The sequence below is a fragment of the Acanthopagrus latus genome, chromosome 1 (genome assembly GCF_904848185.1).
Source record: "Acanthopagrus latus isolate v.2019 chromosome 1, fAcaLat1.1, whole genome shotgun sequence".
Lineage (NCBI taxonomy): Eukaryota > Metazoa > Chordata > Actinopteri > Spariformes > Sparidae > Acanthopagrus > Acanthopagrus latus.
Window position 1 is genome coordinate 22841374 of NC_051039.1, and position 18344 is coordinate 22859717.

The 18344-nt window shown below is 41.7% G+C and overlaps 2 protein-coding genes across 4 annotated transcripts; both read right to left on the reverse strand.

Moving 5' to 3' along the window:
- Positions 1 to 112: 112 nt before the first annotated feature.
- knop1 (lysine-rich nucleolar protein 1) lies at positions 113 to 4751 on the reverse strand. 3 transcript variants are annotated; one of them, XM_037101568.1, is made up of 7 exons: positions 4614 to 4751; positions 4212 to 4286; positions 3451 to 3519; positions 2174 to 3343; positions 2003 to 2074; positions 1533 to 1601; positions 113 to 846 (listed from the first exon to the last, which is right to left on the reverse strand). In XM_037101568.1, the coding sequence occupies exons 4-7, from the start codon at positions 3293 to 3295 to the stop codon at positions 541 to 543; spliced, it is 1569 nt and encodes a 522-aa protein (XP_036957463.1). In that variant the 5' UTR covers positions 3296 to 3343; positions 3451 to 3519; positions 4212 to 4286; positions 4614 to 4751; the 3' UTR covers positions 113 to 540. The 3 variants fall into 3 exon arrangements, with proteins under 3 accessions (XP_036957463.1, XP_036957471.1, XP_036957456.1); XM_037101576.1 differs by having other exon boundaries at positions 4190 to 4286; XM_037101561.1 differs by having other exon boundaries at positions 4526 to 4617.
- Positions 4752 to 6979: 2228 nt separating this feature from the next.
- On the reverse strand, positions 6980 to 17391 carry gprc5bb (G protein-coupled receptor, class C, group 5, member Bb). Its single transcript, XM_037104965.1, has 4 exons — positions 16255 to 17391; positions 14512 to 15622; positions 9800 to 9912; positions 6980 to 9693 (listed from the first exon to the last, which is right to left on the reverse strand). The coding sequence occupies exons 2-4, from the start codon at positions 15620 to 15622 to the stop codon at positions 9649 to 9651; spliced, it is 1269 nt and encodes a 422-aa protein (XP_036960860.1). The 5' UTR covers positions 16255 to 17391; the 3' UTR covers positions 6980 to 9648.
- Positions 17392 to 18344: the final 953 nt, after the last annotated feature.

The window sequence follows — 18344 nt, forward strand, 5'->3', positions numbered from 1 at the left end:
AATATGGTCCATTATGAGAAAATGAAAGCAATGAACAGAATCAAAAATTATTTGTCTGAAACAACTAACAGAAAAAACTAAAATTAGAAAACAATCCCCTTGAATGCACTTGTCGCGTTCACACTGGATTTATTACATCTCAATGCAACATGGACATCTTGGCTCACCTATAAACAGTGGGACTGAAAACATGTTTATCTGACTGATGTTCACTTACAATGTTTTTCATAAAAACAGTCCAGCTCCTCAAGCAGAATGTTCTTCCATATACAATATGTGCAAATGGCATTTTGTTTTGCATGTTCAATATCTTACATTTATGTAAAAGTAATAATGGCGGTCTGTTGTGAGGTGTGGTCATTCCAATGAACCTAAGCAAAAAAAATTAAGTGTGGGACTCTACAGTTAAAACTACACATAAAAGATACAACCTTTGTACATCCACACACACATCTCTCAAAGAGTACTCATGCGCGCACACACACACACACACACACACACACACACACACACACACACACACACACACACACACTTTGATCAATCATCAAAGCGAACTGATCGACATGCATGGACATCAATGGAGAACTTCTTATTGGATGGTGCAGAAAACCCGAGTCCTGCGCCCCTGTTATTGAAGTCCAGCCTGCGTGACTGAGCGCGTTCAAATTCTCCCAGGAGTCCTTGCTGCAACTGCTGCTGTGCATCCTTCCCCAGTGCCATGTTTGTGCTTCCTGTTCTTCCTGCAGCTGGCTGGAAACCCTTTTTGAAGCCTCCCATCAGTCGGAGGAACTTTTGCTGCTGGTCAGAGTTGTTGAACTGGGCGGTGCTCCACTGGCCCAAACCCTGAAGTGCAAATTAACGAATATTAGAAACTGAAAAAGTACACCTTCTAAACATAAAGTTCAGATTACTCAGTCTGTGAAAACAGCTGCATCATCAGGGTTACTTTTTCATACTTAAGGGGCTCTATGTGACAATTTGGAGCAATTTACATTACATTAATCGCTTTTTTATTGGTCATTTGTGAGAAGTGGACTGACCAATCAAAGTGGAAAGTTTCTCTGTGCTCATTTAAAAAACATTTACATTCAGGGCATTTAGCAGATGCTTTTGTCCAGAGCGACTTTCAATAAAGTACATTTGTCACAAAAAAAGCCATTAAAGAGGCACAGATGTAAAACACTGTCTCTGTTTTATGTAATCTATCTTTACATCTTTAAACATGTCTGGGGGCGGATTTTAAGAAAACTTTGAGCTCATAGACTATGAATTGATAATAGGAGGCTGGCATTAAGTACAGTGTGAAAGGTGAGGAACCTTGTGGGAAACATAGGATCCAGTATCTACTACAGTGACTAAAATGAGCATCCCTGATGCCCCTGCAGCATCAATTATTTCTCTACTTTTTAAAAAAAAAAATCTGTCTGTCCCTGTTTTGTCAAAGTACAATTCATTCACACTGTAATGAAAGAAAGCCAATGAGAAATTTTATGATTTTATTTTCTTTATAAGAAAAGAACTTAACTGACCGTAGGTCTGGCTGGTCTTTGAGGTTGAGATGCCTGGTCAACCTCCATCTGTAAAGCCTGTCTTCTCTCCTGAGACAAACCAAAACACACTTCATTCAGCATTCATTACAATTTTACACATGTAAGAGTGTTACAGGTCGTACAGGAGTACTACTGCATGTGAGATAAAAGTATTATAAAGCCTTTTGCGCTCCAGAGGAAGCTGCATGTAATCTGATAAATTGCCTCCAGTGATGTCACTTAGTGACTAAGTTGCTTGATTTGATTTGATTGATTTGAGCGATTTGATCCATTTGTTTTTGTCTGTTTGGACGGAACCAGGCTAGCTGAATCCCTGTTATCCCTCTTTGTGCTAAGCTAACAGTCGAATCGCTGCAGCTTCATTTGTACTGTACAGACATGAAAGCAGAATCAATGTTCTCATTTAACACTTAACTTAGCGATGGACTCGTAATGGGAGCCGTGTTTACCTGATTGATGTTGACCTCATCTTTGTTTCCAGATTTCTCTGACAGGAACACCACGTCCACTTGGGCTGACTCCTGAAACGCATATAAGGTTCACCCACATGCAAAAAAAAAAAAAAAAAAAACCCAAACATCTCAGCACAGTGCCAAACACCTCTGACAATTCACACTCACATGCTGGTCTTCCACCTCTTCTTTAACCTTTTTCTTCATCTTCTTCTTCTTCTTTGCACCAGTTTCTAAACTCACATCTTCCACCTGCGCTTCCACCTTAATGGAGATCTTCTTCTTCTTTGTCTTCCTTGTCGTATCCTCAGCTACGATGACAAGGTTTTCCCTAATCTGCTCCTCAATTTCTTCACATATGAGGGAATGTTGCACTTCCCCGTCTCCTTTTGAGTTTCCCTTTTTCCTTTTCTTCTTGTTTGGCTCCATCTCCTCAACCTCGCCGACCTCCGCAGCAGCTTTTCTACTCTTGTGTTTTTTTCCTTTCATCCTAAGCTCTGTCTTATCTTCTTCTATGGGAACAGTCTCACTCTCCACTTCATTTGCACCTTTTTTCTTTTTCTTTTTTACCTCTTTAACCTCTCCCCCTGGTGTTTCTGACTTCAGTTGGCTCTCAGTCACGTTTGTTTTGGCTTTTTTTTTCTTTTTTGTCACGATTATTTCATCCACAGCTTCAGCAGTCTCCTCGTGGATGGCTTTCTTTTTCTTCTTCTTCTTCTTTTCTCTGGGTTCCTCTTCAGTTTTCTCTGTGCTTACAAATAATGCATTGTTTTTTACTTTCTTGGCTTTCTTTGGCAGTTTATCCAGTCCGCCGCTCTCTTCTTCCTCCTCTTTCTCTGTCTTTACATTTCCTGATATGGTTTGTACAGACACATTTTTTAATTTCTTCTCCTTCCTCTGTTTCTTTTCCACTTCTTCATTTACTGAACTTTCCACTTGGTTCCCACCATCTGCCAGCAGCTTCTTCTTCTTCTTCTTTTTGCTAACTTCTCCATCATTTTCATTCTTGACTTCAAAACCATTGGCGTTGTTCAAAGATTCAGTTTCAATTTTCCTCTTCTTCTTTTTCTTCTTCAATTCCCTTTCATCACCTCCACCCAAAGACTCCTCTTCTAGATCTGTAACCGCTGCATCAACTTTTTTAGCCTTCTTCTTTTCTTTTTTCACCTCTTCAAGGCTTCCATCATTGAAGTTACAGTTTTCAGTTTTAGGCAGCGAGGCTTGTTCTTTCTTGGGTTTCTTCTGCTTCTTTACAAAACCCTCCTTGCTCTTCTCCTCCTCCATCTTCATTTTCACCTTTTCCACTGGCCTCTCCAAAGCAAAAGTTGTCTGGCTTGTCTGGTGAGAGAAATACAATTACTGCAAACATTATATTTTAATAATAAATCAAACTGCAAAACCAGGCACGTAGCCTGAGTGTTTTGTGTGTGACTACAAACACTAACCAAGGGTTTGGTTGGTTGGATGGGCTGGGACTGCTCATCAATGTCTCTTTGCAGGGCCAGTCGCTTCACCTGCAAAGACAAAGCAGAATTTGTCTACACATGATTCACTCATGTTTGGGTTTGTGTTACAAAATTTATTTTTTAGCAGGCTCTGATCCTCTACCTGCAGTCTCTGGTGGGGGGTGGGTGGATTGGTCCTAAAATACTGATACTACCAATACTCTGTACACCCTTTAAAGATTGATTCTGGCATCAACTGGATTGCTACACAGGGATTCGTTTCAGTTTCCCTCTCCTACATTGTACCCACACATTTGTATTTCATCTAGTACACTCGTCAAAAAAATGTTCCGTTGTCTTAAAACACGTGTAAGCCTTCCATTTGTTTTGCCATTGCTGTGCTGTTGTGTGCACATATTCATCACCTTGAGCCATTTCATTTAAATTAAGCGAAATGCTAATATATATATATATATATATATATATATATATATATATATATATATATATATCTATATATATATATATATATACACACATTCGAACAATACATTTAGCCCACTGACTTGTTATCTAAATTAATTATGTTAATGAAACTGAGAAGAACAACATTCATTAAACCAGAAACATGGCATGGCTGAGAAATGAGTAAGATTTATTTATTAGACTGTATGTAGTCCATCACAGGCTTTAAGCTTTGGCCTTTTATTACTTGGCATTGGTTCGAAATCAGACTTACCCGCCCCCCAAAAAATGACTACCTGATCAAAGGCGATCTCGTGGGATTTAGCCACACACTTTTCAGCAACAAAGATCACGTCCTCATCGGAGTCCGTCTGAAACATGAAACAAGCACAGTATTCACACGTGAGCTAATTAGGAACCTCTGCTTGAATGAGTACATGTAAAGTTTTGCCAACTGAATGAGCGATAACGCGACGAGGACAACACTTTTCGGGCAGAGTGAGCTGAGTGAGTTTATTTGTAGCACACGCTCGGTAAACCATGCTAGCTAGCTAGCTAGCAGCAGCTAACGTTAAACGGCACGTATTGGTCAGAATGTTGAATAACCAACCTCAACACTGAGCCGGACGAAGGAGACTAGTTTATCACAACTGCACAGTGTCATACAAAAATATGAGGAGGGTGAACGGTTTACTTACTTTGTGGCCTCTGACAATTCACGTGGGTACGCGGCTGCGTTTCTTGACCCGGAAGTAGTTTCCGTCGTTCTTGTTAGCGAAGAGCGAGGCGTCCGTAGCAACGAGCGCGAGCTTGTCAACACGTTCGTGACTCTGAGTTCATTCGGAGTCAACCGTCCAAACTGAAGTTTGACAGATGTGGTGGTCATGTTAGTCTTTTTATCTTTTCGTGTTTTGTTTGTGTTGGTTTCATTAAAACTGCTCAACAGCTTTCTATTGAATTAAATAACATAGTTACTCATGAATGCTAATGTTTTCATTTCAGTCATAATGAACCAACTAACACTAAGGTGAAGCTAGCTTAGTTGATTGTTTGTATGGGCCCATTGTTTCCTTTAACGACAAGATACACAGTTGTAAATTTATAAACAACTTATGGTGGGAGCCACCAAGTTCCAACCAATTAAACAACATTTTTCAGCTGTGTCTGACAGGGACTCCTGGCACTTCTTCTAAGTAGAGACAGCAAGTAAGTATGCACCATTATCTCTAAATCAACATCTCTTGTATCTTGCACCTCCCCATATGATTGACAGGCTTCTTCTCTGCCTTCAAGTCTGAACACGAACACAAATTTGTTTTAATTGAGTTACTTTTAAGCATGCGCTGCCCTTCACCTTTGTCTGAATACCTAGAGAATCAGTCAAAGACCCGGCCTCTGCCTTCAGCCTCAGGAATCAAAGAGTCATTACCAACCTAGAGTTCATCTGAGGCTTTCACAAGCCAGCTGTGACCTCAACCTCCACCTGCCACTTCTAATTTTAATGCCATCTAACACTTCTATGCCAGCTACATCCCCAGATTTTGGCCTCCAAGGGGCAGCTGGTACCCCTGCTTCTGCCTACTACATTTTACAACTACCTACAACCCCAGAATCCAACCATAGCCCATGCCAGTTATTTGTGTAAGCTTTCACCTGCAGTTTTAAGAAGCCACCTACAGCCCCAGCATCTAACAAGAGCTAACAGGAGCCATCTGCAGTCCCAGCTTTCTTCTGCAGTCTCTAAAATCCCAAGTATTTTGGTTTGCCCTGACTTTATTATAGCACAGTTTACTCTGGAAAAACTCCCACATGCAGTGAGGGATATTAGAACTTCTGCTCCATTGCTATTTTTGATGGATGGAGCCGTGATGTGATCTGGCTCACGATTCAACATATCACACAGAAAAGTAGATATCATGGATGTCTTCGCTTTGCTCTTAAAGCAGGCAAAACCCATTTCATTTAGTAGAAATGATACAGGTATTTCATGAGTGGTGAAATTTATGAAATAAACCAACCCAGGAACACATTCTATGCTGTGTTTGATAAGAGCAGTACTCAAAATTGCTTTGCAAAATGTTTTTAGATACACCTCTCAAATTTAATATTCTTCTAGACCCAGTCTATAACACAAGCTTGGATAACCTTTAAGAGGAGCAATTTGTAAGATATGGTCAGAGTTTTAGTTTAAAACACTGAAGAACTGAACTCACATTATTATTGACAGAGAGTTAAGAAACAGTTATGGCAATATGTCAAAAATGTCTTTGTGCTGTGTTACAGAGTCGTATACAGAAGCATGCTAACAAACTAGCCCCGGCCTGTCCTGTCTTTTAATAACACTTTATAACTGACAAAATGCCCAGAAATGCTCTTGCACATATTTTCCTTAACAAATAGAAAAATACAATGCTTTCTCTCTTTTACAAACTAAGACGAGCTTAACAGCCTCATACACACTTCTCTTGTCCCCACTGGCTTTTCTTTTCGTCCCAGCGTCAATGTCCTGTTAGGAGTAACTGTGAAACACCTTCACACATACTGACGTTTGGCGGTCTTGGAGACTGTGTTCAGTCCCAGTTCAGTGTCCAGTCTGCTAAACCCAGTTGAGCTAGGCTATGGTGACTCCCTCCATGATGCGAGGTCCTGTTTAAAACAAACTCTAGGTCCATGGCTAACTAAGCCTTGTGCTAATTAGCTGACAACTGCCAGCTATAGTCATGTAAGTTACTCTGGTGATTTGCTGCCCCCTATGTTTTTGGAGATACCTTCATGTATGCACTCTGATTTTTTTTAATGTTTCATAATTTGCTTGCATTTAAATTATTTTCGGCATTTTTTAAAAAGACGAAAATCTTTCCTCTATCAGCTGGTATCTTCTTAAGTTGCAGTGCATTTAGCTGTCTCTGTCATTGTGCATGCCACTACTATATGTTCACTGTTCAGAGTAGTATCCGTCTGTACAGCTGCATCACTGTGAAGTGACTGATGCCTAAAGTAAAGTGGATCCATGAGTGTACAATGCAGGAGGCTGAAATAAACAGTTCAATGACCAGACAGTAAATAACAGAAAATGTGCACTGATGTATTAGCCACTTTGTGCAAATCACATTACAGACATTCATGTTACGCTGCCATAAAACAGTGACGGTGCTGTCATCATAAGAGCATCTCTGAAGGAAAATAATACCATTGGGTTTTCACATTTGGATTATTTACAAGAATAAACTCAGTTATATAGGGTTAATACATAAAAATCCTTTGATAATATTTTCATTGTACAATATCAGAGCACACCAGTGTACACAAAAGCAAAGTTGTTGACAACTTGGTTATTTAGTTTAGTCTTATAGCAAGAGTACATGGTCACAACATGAACATGGCGACTGTTCTTTGATTTGTTTTTGAACTGGAAAAATCATCCTGCACTGAATTCAGTGATGCTCAGGAGATGGAAACTGCAACCCTCCAGTCTAAATATGAGGGGATTTTTTTTTAGTCGTTTTGCCTGAGTTCAATTGCCAGTGCATTTGAACAGTGGCTGCCAACAAGAAATCTGTCTGGATTTTGTCAAACTTTGCGGTGCCACTGATATAAACTGTATACATGCCTTTAAATCTGTTCAAGTTAAATTCACAGTGATGAATGACTGATTGCTTTGTCTCTATTTATTCTAATTAAAAATTTAAAGGTCTCCTACATGCCAGAGTATAGAGTGCTGTAGGAATTAGTCCCAAAACCTGGAAATAAGTTCTTGAACATCTGGTTCCCTCGTCTGGAAGTCAATGGGGTTTTTTAATGGGTTTGCAGTTAGATGCTTGAAAAAAGGTCTGGTTGAAATAAGCTGAAGATATGTTCATTCTACAACGGAAAATATTTCAGTAAATACCCAACTTGTGAATAATAAAGAGATTACATGTGCTAACAAGTGGCTAAATGAGAGTACAGAACTTGTCTGGGACATAAAACTTAATCTTGCCAAACACAGAGACTCATCTACTCAATAGTCGGCCTTTATAGGTTAACTTTAGTTATAAAGGATTCAAGCTCTAACTTTCCAACCCAGAGATTGATCAATATGTGGTGAAGTGTGTTTAGTAGTATAGTAGGAAGCTTAGTGACAGCATCATTGCAGTCATGCGACCCTAGTGTAGTTTGTTTATAGCCTGCCATTAGGTTTTTACCCATGTTGATTCCATTTATGCTTCATAAAATGATAAAAATGCTGGAGATTTGTAAAGATTGTTTTGGTGAACAAAATGTGTTATTATTGTAAACTAAAAAATAATCCAAAAATTATTTTCACAAATCCCATTGTTTTTTTTTTGTCGAGGGAATCAGAACTATGCTAACTTCCAGGTTAGCCTACAAAAATACGTCATCCCTGCAGAGCTCTATGACATGTTGCTATACACCGCAAACGAAATGTAGATAACAATCAAAAGCCTGATTGAATCCAAAGTAAAATTAGAAAACATGAGTGAAAAGAAACTCCACCCTTAAGGTAGATGTTCCAGCGCCTTTAGTCATACCACGTGGTCTTCCTCCGCAGATAGGTTTTGCCCAGTGGTCATTGAATTGCAGATGTTTAAATTTCCATTTTCTGAGCACTTAAGATTGTTTTGTCGACTGCTGTCTCCAGTGTCAAGATTGAGCCTTGACACTCAACACTGCTTTTCTCTTCAAAACGTATATCAAAAGTCTAGAAAACACTCAAAATACAGTAATTTTGACAAAATACATCACCTTTAAACTGTGCTTTTACATGCATCTCAAAGGATCAAAAATCTCAAATATCACAATGCCCAGACATGATCGGCGCTGATAAAGTGCAAAATTACAACCTCCACCAGTAAACCCTACATACTGCAGCACAGGTTTGGCAGTATTAAATGGCTTTTTATGATATGCTTATTAAATAACACCCTTCCATTAGAAGAAGACTCATCTTTAACCTTCATAAATCATCACACAATCCTCTAAAACTGTGTGCAAGCTCTCTTAAACACAAGATATTTATCAATACAGATAGTGAAATGTGCCAAACTGTCCAATAGCACTGATAATGGACTGGAGATACCAAGAGAAAAACACTATGAGGCCTTTGGGTCTTTCGTGCATGTAACACAGAGGCCAAGCAAGCTTTGTGGGCGTATGCAGATAATTTACATGAACAACCTAGAGGCTGTTTTTACTGAGTTGTAGCTTGATGCCCAACAGAAAGAGAGGGAAAGTGTAGGTCTCAGAAGCAAACATCACTGATTGCATCAGTAAGTGACAGCATTCGTTTAGAACTGCTTTAGGCAAATGTTCACTTCGCTGAAATTATCCTTTCATTTTGACTTTCTCACAGCAGCTGAGACGCTCCTTGTCAGTATATTTATATATAAGAGTTAAGACTATATGTGCTGATCTGTGCAGACCAAAGTAATGCACCGTAAATGCCCTCGCTTTGTGACAAAATATCTTAAAATGTGGAAGCTGCATCTTTTTTCCCTCCCTTTCTTGCGATTTCATGTCTAGTCTGCCGATAGAGGCAACCCAGAAAACCTAAGCAAAAATAGTATTCATACATGTGTGCAGAAACACAAACACATTAAACATATGAAGCTCCCATCAAAACCACACCATGTGATATGTGATGTCCTTAATATCTTCTTGTTAGGCAACAGGATATTCTATTATCTCACACCAGCATTACACAGGTGTATCCTCTTCAACCGTCGTCCCACATTACCATAATCGCCGTCCAGTGTAGTTAACTGGGGCTGTGGGCATCTACAAGAGAGACACAAACAAGTAGTGAACATTTATCACTCTTGTTGGTGATTATTTAAAAAAAGAGTAAAATGAAGTAGAAGTATTGAAATAGTATGGTACTTACTGTTCCACCATTCATGACCAGAGCCATCTCAGTGGGCTGGTAGACGTGACCTCTGAAGGCGATGCCAGGACGGACACTCCCTTGGCTGCTGTGGTACGTTCCAGTTCGAAGAGCTGACAGACGAAACAAGGTAAAGCACACACGCAAGTTACAGGTGCCATGCAACAGTACAAGGACTGTGCTACTGAACTCAAGGTTGAACTATTTTCCTACCAGTTGGTTAACTCGGAGGTCCTTTACACACATAGTAAACCCACACAGGTTGTTTCAAATATTACAGTTGATAAAACCTCTTTTCAGGGCTGTGTGGGTGGCTCCAGACTGTGCTCAGTTGTTGGCTGGGTGTATTACATCATCATGATTGTCAGAACATGGGGGATTGGTGACCTGTAAAGCGCTCAAGTATACAAATTTAAGGGTTAGGGTTAAGTTAAAACTGTTGGCGGGGGGGAAATATGCCCCTCCTACCCATATGTTATTACAGAGGTGGAGTAGTTATAATGACATAATCAAACATTTTATTCTTAATGAGGGTTTGCAGCTGTTTCACTTTAAATGTATCACGACTTTATGCACCCCGGTGTCTCGCTGCATACAACTGGTGCCCCTGTCCCTCAGTCATCGACTGGGACCCCTAGGGTGCATTTCGGATGAAGTTTAAATAACAACGAGTGGTAAGCCTGTATGATCGCAATTACTATTAATCAGATTTTTGAAGGAAAAGGTTGAAATTAGAATTTCGAACAGGAAAAAAACACTTGCTGAGCTAGCAGCCTGTCCCACTTGTCCCATCTGTATGAGCAGATGTCTAATTAGAGTAATTGAAAACACCTGTTCGGGAGTGCAGACCCTTTAAATTGCCCGTGGCTGTCTCCGAAATCCCAACCTTCTACTCTGTAGAATCAACACTCATTAGATCACGCTATAGGGAGCAGTAAATCAATACGTTGGACAATATTCAATCATCATCATGTTGCAGCATCGCACCTATAAAGTTGCGTGACTTTAGTTTTCACCTTGAAAAAATGGATTGCATTGCAAGAGTTAGCAGAATGTATCAGCGATGCCGTGGATGCTACTATCTTCCTATTCCATTGGAGGAATATTTTAGGGCACTATAGAAAGCATTAATCATACACATAGAATTAAGTAAATCATAAGTAAAATGGTGGACAGTAAATATGAAGGATTCATTGATTGAATAGGGAGCAAATTTGATATTGTAGTTAGAGTCTTTAAAGACATCATCATTCGGCAACCTGACTGTGAGCAAGTGAAGGGGACGGCAGGCGGTATACAATAAACAGGGCCTCTGATGAGGTGCAGTGTGGTAACTTATTGTTCTTTTATGATATAGCCAGTGAAATATTTACAAGCTAAACATGTGGGAAAGAACCAGCTTAGGAGTGTGAGTTATATATTGTGTATCCAGTTACTTTTATCTTTTGTGACGTCTATGAGGAAGTTTGTGTTATTTCTTCCTCCAGATGTCTAGTTTTTTAAAAGAAATTCCAGTTAATGCCAATCTGGGTCTCATTTTCATAATTCTGGCCATCATTTCTATCCAATATATAAACACTTGACTGACAGGCTCTTCTGCAGAGATTACAGAGATGGGGAGTTTACTGTCCATTAGGGCAAGTGAAGACACTCTTAACCCTAACCTTTTGACAACAAAGTAAATCCTGTGTTGACTTGCTGAAGCTTACACCGTGAGTTTCCTGTATGACAGGCTGGACTGTTGTCCTGTTATCTGCAGCACAGGTTTTCTGTCTCAAGTCAGCCACAGATTGTCCAACCAATATCGCGACTCTCCTGATGTCTGCTGTGACTGCGTTTTGCCACTGCCTCCACTCGTTGTTTATCCTGGCTCACCGCGGTTTAGCTCTTCATCTGTGCATTTGGCTTCAAGAGAGCAATCAAAGTGAAATGACTCATACATTTCCCTGTGCGCCTGTTGGGTAATCATCAGGCATTTCATAGGATTTAATTTGATTTTGGATTGTGCACAGTGGCTAAAAGTGAGCCACACTTTTATGTAAACAAACCTACAAGGCACTATGGTAATATGATTGATGCAAGATTAACTGGACATTGAACTGCAGTGCTGTGGACAGAAGTTTGTGTAAAATTGTGGAGTGGAACGACTTCTCGGTTAATAATAATAATAATAATAATAATAAAGTTTTAAAAAACGTTTATGCTACAGGTTTAGTTAGGGCAAAATCTGTCTATTTGTCTATTTATATTGCTTATATGAAATTGATACTTGAAATGTAAATATATATATTCAAATGTACTAATTGTATGTATTCATTAATTTAATATTTTTTTATTAGATGTTTGTAATGTAATTAGATGTACTTAAATTAAATGTTATTGTGAGTTGATCAATGTATTTAAATTTAATATTATATTCATATTTATATTTAATATGACTTAAAGGTGTAGTTTTGGAGAAGAAATTCAAACTCAGAGTTTTAATATTTACAATATTAATGAGGTAGCCTAATAATACATACTCAGAAAAAAATGTTTTTTCTCCCAAAACTGAATAAAGAAGCTGCTCTCAATGGACAATAAGATCCCAGAGCACTGATTGAAGCTAGAACGGTGGCAGGGTCCACCACATATAAACGTAAAGTAAAACAGCATTAAATTGTGTTATCCTTTTAAGGTCAGTTTCTTTGTTCAGTTTATTCAGTCATCAAAACAAAGAGAGTTTGTTTATTTAGTTTGTTTAGGCATAAAATGATTTTTCTCCTCTGATTAAGAATTCTCGCCCACAACTACATAGTGCACCTTTAGAATTATACATTTTAAAATAATAGTTAATTTTCATGCCCCAATGTATTGGCTGTGTGTATGCATTTATATTTTATTTCAGATTCACAGACACAGATCGGGCACCTGTCACAGTGGATGAAACATTACATAAACCTTTCTCAGTCCCTCTGTGAAAGTTTCTCTCTGCAGCTTTGTGAAAAGCTCTTCAGTGGAAGCAAGTATTTGTGAGGATTGTTAGATAAAACTACGAATGGCATAAATTTGGCTGAACACAACCAAACATACACTATATTACCAAAAGTATTCGCTCACCCATTCAAATGATCAGAATCAGGTGTTCTAATCACTTGGCCTGGCCCCAGGTGTATAAATTCAAGCACTCAGGCATGCAGACTGTGAAACAAGACATTTGTGAAAGAATGGGCCGCTCTCAGGAGCTCAGTGAATTCCAGCGTGGAACTGTCATAGGATGCCACTTGTGCAACAAATCCAGTCGTGAAATTTCCTCGCTCCTAAATATTCCACAGTCAACTGTCAGCTCTATTATAACAAAATGGAAGCGTTTGGGAACAACAGCAACTCAGCCACGAAGTGGTAGGCCACGTAAAGTGACGGAGAGGGGTCAGCGGATGCTGAAGCGCATAGTGCAAAGAGGTCGCCGACTTTCTGCACAGTCAATTGCTAGAGAGCTACAAACTTCATGTGACCTTCAGATTAGCCCAAGTACAGTACGCAGAGAGCTTCATGGAATGGGTTTCCATGGCCGAGCAGCTGCAGCCAAGCCACACATCACCAAGTGCAATGCAAGGCGTCGGATGCAATGGTGTAAAGCACGCCGTCACTGGCCTCTAGAGCAGTGGAGACGCGTTCTCTGGAGTGATGAATCACGCTTTTCCATCTGGCAATCTGATGGACGAGTCTGGGTTTGGAGGTTGCCAGGAGAACGGTACATTTCAGATTGCATTGTGCCAACTGTGAAATTTGGTGGAGGAGGAATTATGGTATGGGGTTGTTTTTCAGGAGCTGGGCTTGGCCCCTTAGTTCCAGTGAAAGGAACATTGAATGCTTCAGGATACCAAAACATTTTGGACAATTCCATGCTCCCAACCTTGTGGGAACAGTTTGGAGCGGGCCCCTTCCTCTTCCAACATGACTGTGCACCAGTGCACAAAGCAAGGTCCATAAAGACGTGGATGACAGAGTCTGGTGTGGATGAACTTGACTGGCCTGCACAGAGTCCTGACCTGAACCCGATAGAACACCTTTGGGATGAATTAGAGCGGAGACTGAGAGCCAGGCCTTCTCGACCAACATCAGTGTGTGACCTCACCAATGCGCTTTTGGAAGAATGGTCAAAAATTCCTATAAACACTCTCCTCAACCTTGTGGACAGTCTTCCCAGAAGAGTTGAAGCTGTAATAGCTGCAAAAGGTGGACCGACATCATATTGAATTCTATGAGTTAGGAATGGGATGGCACTTCAGTTCATAGAATGAGTAAAGGCAGGTGAGCGAATACTTTTGGTAATATAGTGTATAACGTCCACCTTTCATCCTCTATCTTTATTTGTAATATTGACTTAAAAATGACGGACTACTTGAAAGTTTGTTGCTTTTGTTGTATACTCCTTTTTCATTCATCAGCATTACACGAATGCAGAAAACACAAAGTCATTCACCATTTTTGGAAAGGAATCAAGGCAACATCCAATTTTGTTGTCAGTTGCCTGGCAACAGTGATATCATGACGTCCCAAAAAACACTTGAACAGCAAACACATTTTGTACTCAACCTAACATGTTAAAAAAATATGACCTGTTAATTTGAATGCAGCATTGGACTCAGTTTTTAGACATTACATTTCCTTTGAAGCAGATTATTTTGCAGGGACACGCACACTGACACACAGACATTACATAAGCCTACTTGCACCGTGCTCCTCCATAGAAAAGGCCTGGTTTTCCGGGAAGGGTCGGTGAGAGTGTGCAGGCAGCTCATCTCCAAAATGTGGAGGAGGGGACGTGTGACTGGTGTCGAAGAAGTCTTGGGTGTTGGACTGCGGGGGTTTCCGGAGACACAGGTGCGCCTCTGGAATAGCGTGGAACAGCAACAGGATCCAGCCCTGAATGACCAGAGCTACCGCCAGCGCAGGCTCATCCAACACCTTTGCATCCTTCTTTCCTCCTCCTGACCTATCCCCTTTACTCTTTAACCTCAGCGCCTGGCTGCCGTAAAGATAAAAGCCCAACCAGGCCACCCACAGCAGTGCTGATGCCAGACTGGACAGGAAGAGCCACACAGCGTTACACTTCCATCTCCGCTTTTCACTCTCTCCTTCTCTATCTTCTTCATTCCCACCTGCTCCCTCTCCTCCCAGCTCTCCTCCACACAGCACCACCCCCAGAGAGAGCCCCATGGCTATAAGGAGCAGCCCCAGGGTGTAGCTGCACGTCAGAGCAAAGTCTAAAGGTGGGTATTCGCAGGCCGGATGACCCTCCCTAACTACAGTCAGCAGGACCCATTCAGCAGAGATGATCCCCTGTACCAAGGCCAAGGCCAGACCGAGGGCTGCCAGGGAGCTGCCCGATGGACTCGTCTTGCCCGCCACCAGCCTCCTGAGCCTCACTCCCTGCACCAGCAAGCTGGAGAAGCAGAGGGCAAAGAGGGGCCCCCAGAATGCCCTGCGGACCACACAGAGCGCCTGGTTCTTCCCAACCAGGAAAGCCAGAGAGATGGAGAAGAGCCCGAGGAGCGTGCCCAGGAGCAGGAGGAGAGGCCCCAGGCCGGAGCGCCTGGCGGGGTCACAAATGGAGCGCATCTTGACGAGCAGGAGCACAGCGAGGACCAGAGAGCTGAGGCCCCCACTGCAGGCCACGGCCTCCAGAACCACACCCCAGACTGCCTCCAGGTCACACAGGACTCTGTATGGGGGGTCCACATCCTGACTGCATCCCCGAGGAGGAGGAGGAGGCGACGGATGGGATGAGCCATAGCCAATCAGTGACAGGAGGCAGATGATGATAGGGCTGACGGCCATCTTAGAGACACAGAGACGGGAAAAAATTTAGCGATGAGGAGAGACGAGCAAGGGTTAAAGGAGAGAGATAAACAAGAAGAGAGAGATCTGGAGGGTAGGGAGGCAGGGAGGTGAGTGTCGTGATAAAGGCAGTAAATATCAGAGTCAGTAAATATAAAGATCCAATAAGCCTGTTATATACCCGAGATTAATATGTTTCTCTCTCTTTCAGATACACACAAAGACACACACTCAGAGCACAGAATAGCACTGGGCAATGGTTTCCATGGGAACGGGAAACAGCGTGGGCTGACTACATTGCATACTGGGCTTTTGAGAAGTCGAGTTTCAGTACCCAAAAACACAGAGAAATGCACGAGCGTGCGCGTGCACACACACTCACACTGTTGGTGCTCACTTGTGAGGACCCTCGCTGACATAACGCATTTCCTACCCTTAAAGTGACTCTCATTTTAATCTTTACCCTGATCCCAAGTCTTAACCCTCAGACAGTGAATACTTGTGGCCAAAATGTTCTCACTGGCAAGGTCTGAAACTCTAATTATCAGAACCCACACATACACACACGCACACGGCAAATACCACAGCATTAAGATGATCTAACTCTTCAATTATTATAATGCCAAACTCACCTCAGATGTATTTGTTGTCTTGAAATCTTGATTATTGACAGTGAAGAGGCGTCATCATTTCTCACTCTGCGTCCCTTCAACTAGTGCAAGTATTTCCCTTTATAATCCCAGCTGATGAAATCCTTGAGGCAGCAGAAACACAACAGTTTCCATTTTGTCTTTGAAAATGTCTCTTGTGTGGCTCTCGGCGCCCACTGCTCCTGCTGTTATAAAGTACAAAATAACACACTTTGTGCGACCAACAACGTCCTGCTGCTGCGCTGATACGTGCGGCTGCTCCAAGAGGGATCCACAATTATGATGCATGCCTTGATACTTCACACACCCACATAGTCAAATATATCTTCTGTGTCTCTTTCACTCTTCTCTCACCGTCTCTGCCTCTCCCTCGCTCCCTCTGTCCTCCTCTATCTATTCATTCTGTCTGCACGTCTGTGTGTTTCTCTCTCCCTGCCTCACGCTGAATCTGCGGAGGTGTCAACAGAGATGCAATCCCAGCTTTACTTCTCCTCACCCACACATGGGGAGTATGATTTGCTGATGCACCTGTGTAACCAGGAAGAAAATAGGAAGTAAGTACAGCACATAAACATGGTAATTTGTAGCCAGTCCGGTATTAGTCATTCGTTTGCACATCTCGGTGCTATTTCCTGCCATCAGACTCCCACGTCTTCCTCATAACACTGACACAATTCCCCCTCACATCCAGAGCTGTGGGAGATGTAGATTCACTCTTGGAGGTCTTTTCAGCATGTCCGTGTGTTGCAGAGGGGCTTTGGATGGAGAGGGTCAGATGGTCATTCTAAACACAGGTGAGCCCTGTGGCCACGTGGCCATCCTCGTAGAGAGTGTTACATAATACCCCCGAAGACATGATTCAGCCAAGTCTCCCTTTAGAGTAGAGTAATCTCCTCCCCTGGAGATGGCTTCATGCAGGGTTGGAGAGCGACACGACATGAGTGGTGCCACAACAGGGAACGACCATTGTGAGTCCGTTTGGATCAGAGTAAGAGAGATTAATGCTGACAGTGAGTGCTGGTGAGCTCAGCAACAGATAGAGGCTGAACACAGGGGAAGGCAGAGCTGGTGGTACACAAATAAACTCACAGACAAATAGATGTAAGGCAAAGGAGTGCATACCTGCACCCTGCTGTGTCAGTCAAGACAGTCTAATCCAGATAGTGAGTCCTCGCACCATGTAAGCTGCAGGAGTGACTGTTTTGGTCGGTGATAGTAGAAGAGTGGAGTGTTATTATTTTAGTCACTAACGTTCAGGTGACTTGTTGCAGGACGCTGAAACTGCTTAATATAATCCAGTCATCATTCAACAAACAAACAATACATCACAACGTGCAGCTCGATCTGACTCGGTATGCTATCATTCAGTTTTTCAGAATATCAATTCAAAACTGCAAAAAATTTCCCATAAGGAATGAATGGGACGGGGTCAAAAACGTCGCAAATCTGCAACATTATTCAAACATCTCCTGCTCGGGCATACATTCACCTACCATTCTAACTTTAAAACGTAGGCACAAGTCTCGACTATTTAAGTTGTATTTGAACTTTTTTCCTACGATGTATAGTTTTTGAACTCTGATCCTTTAACGATGATGAGTTATTTCGGGAAAATTCAGGGTTTTTAATGAGTGTGTATGGCGGAATGTTCGCGCAGCAGAGTGCAGGAGACCAACTGACAGAGTGAGAGAGACTCAAAAAAAACCTCAGAAATTTTCACTTTCCATGACGATCCCGGCCACAAATTACACTGAATAACAGTGACATTTTCCAGAGTTGTAGCCACACTTGTCTTCTCTCTCACAACGTGTTCACTTTTTCGGTTGGATTTACGGTTTTTGAATTATCTGCCTCTGACCGACCAGAGTAGCTCTCAGAGGATTTTCGAAACTGCACCCTTTTTCAACTCGCTCCTGTTACCACATTTCTGACACGAGGACCACGAAACTTGGTGAGCGTGTTCTTTAAGGCCTTTCTGGCTTGACCGTGAAAAAAATTTGCTGCTATCATGTATGGTTTTGAATATATAGCACCAGTTTGACGTCCTGCATGTGAGGCTGAAAGGGCTGAGA

Coding starts and splice junctions, on each gene's coding strand:
- knop1 (XM_037101561.1), bottom strand. CDS start 4,579: ATGACACTGTGCAGTTGTGATAAACTAGTCTCCTTCGTCCGGCTCAGT. Junction 4,287..4,525: donor TCGTCCGGCTCAGTGTTGAG/GTTGGTTATTCA, acceptor TTCATGTTTCAG/ACGGACTCCGATGAGGACGT. Junction 3,344..3,450: donor TCCAACCAACCAAACCCTTG/GTTAGTGTTTGT, acceptor TTCTCTCACCAG/ACAAGCCAGACAACTTTTGC.
- gprc5bb (XM_037104965.1), bottom strand. CDS start 15,622: ATGGCCGTCAGCCCTATCATCATCTGCCTCCTGTCACTGATTGGCTAT. Junction 9,913..14,511: donor TATGGAGGAGCACGGTGCAA/GTAGGCTTATGT, acceptor TTCGTCTGTCAG/CTCTTCGAACTGGAACGTAC. Junction 9,694..9,799: donor TGGTCATGAATGGTGGAACA/GTAAGTACCATA, acceptor TCTCTCTTGTAG/ATGCCCACAGCCCCAGTTAA.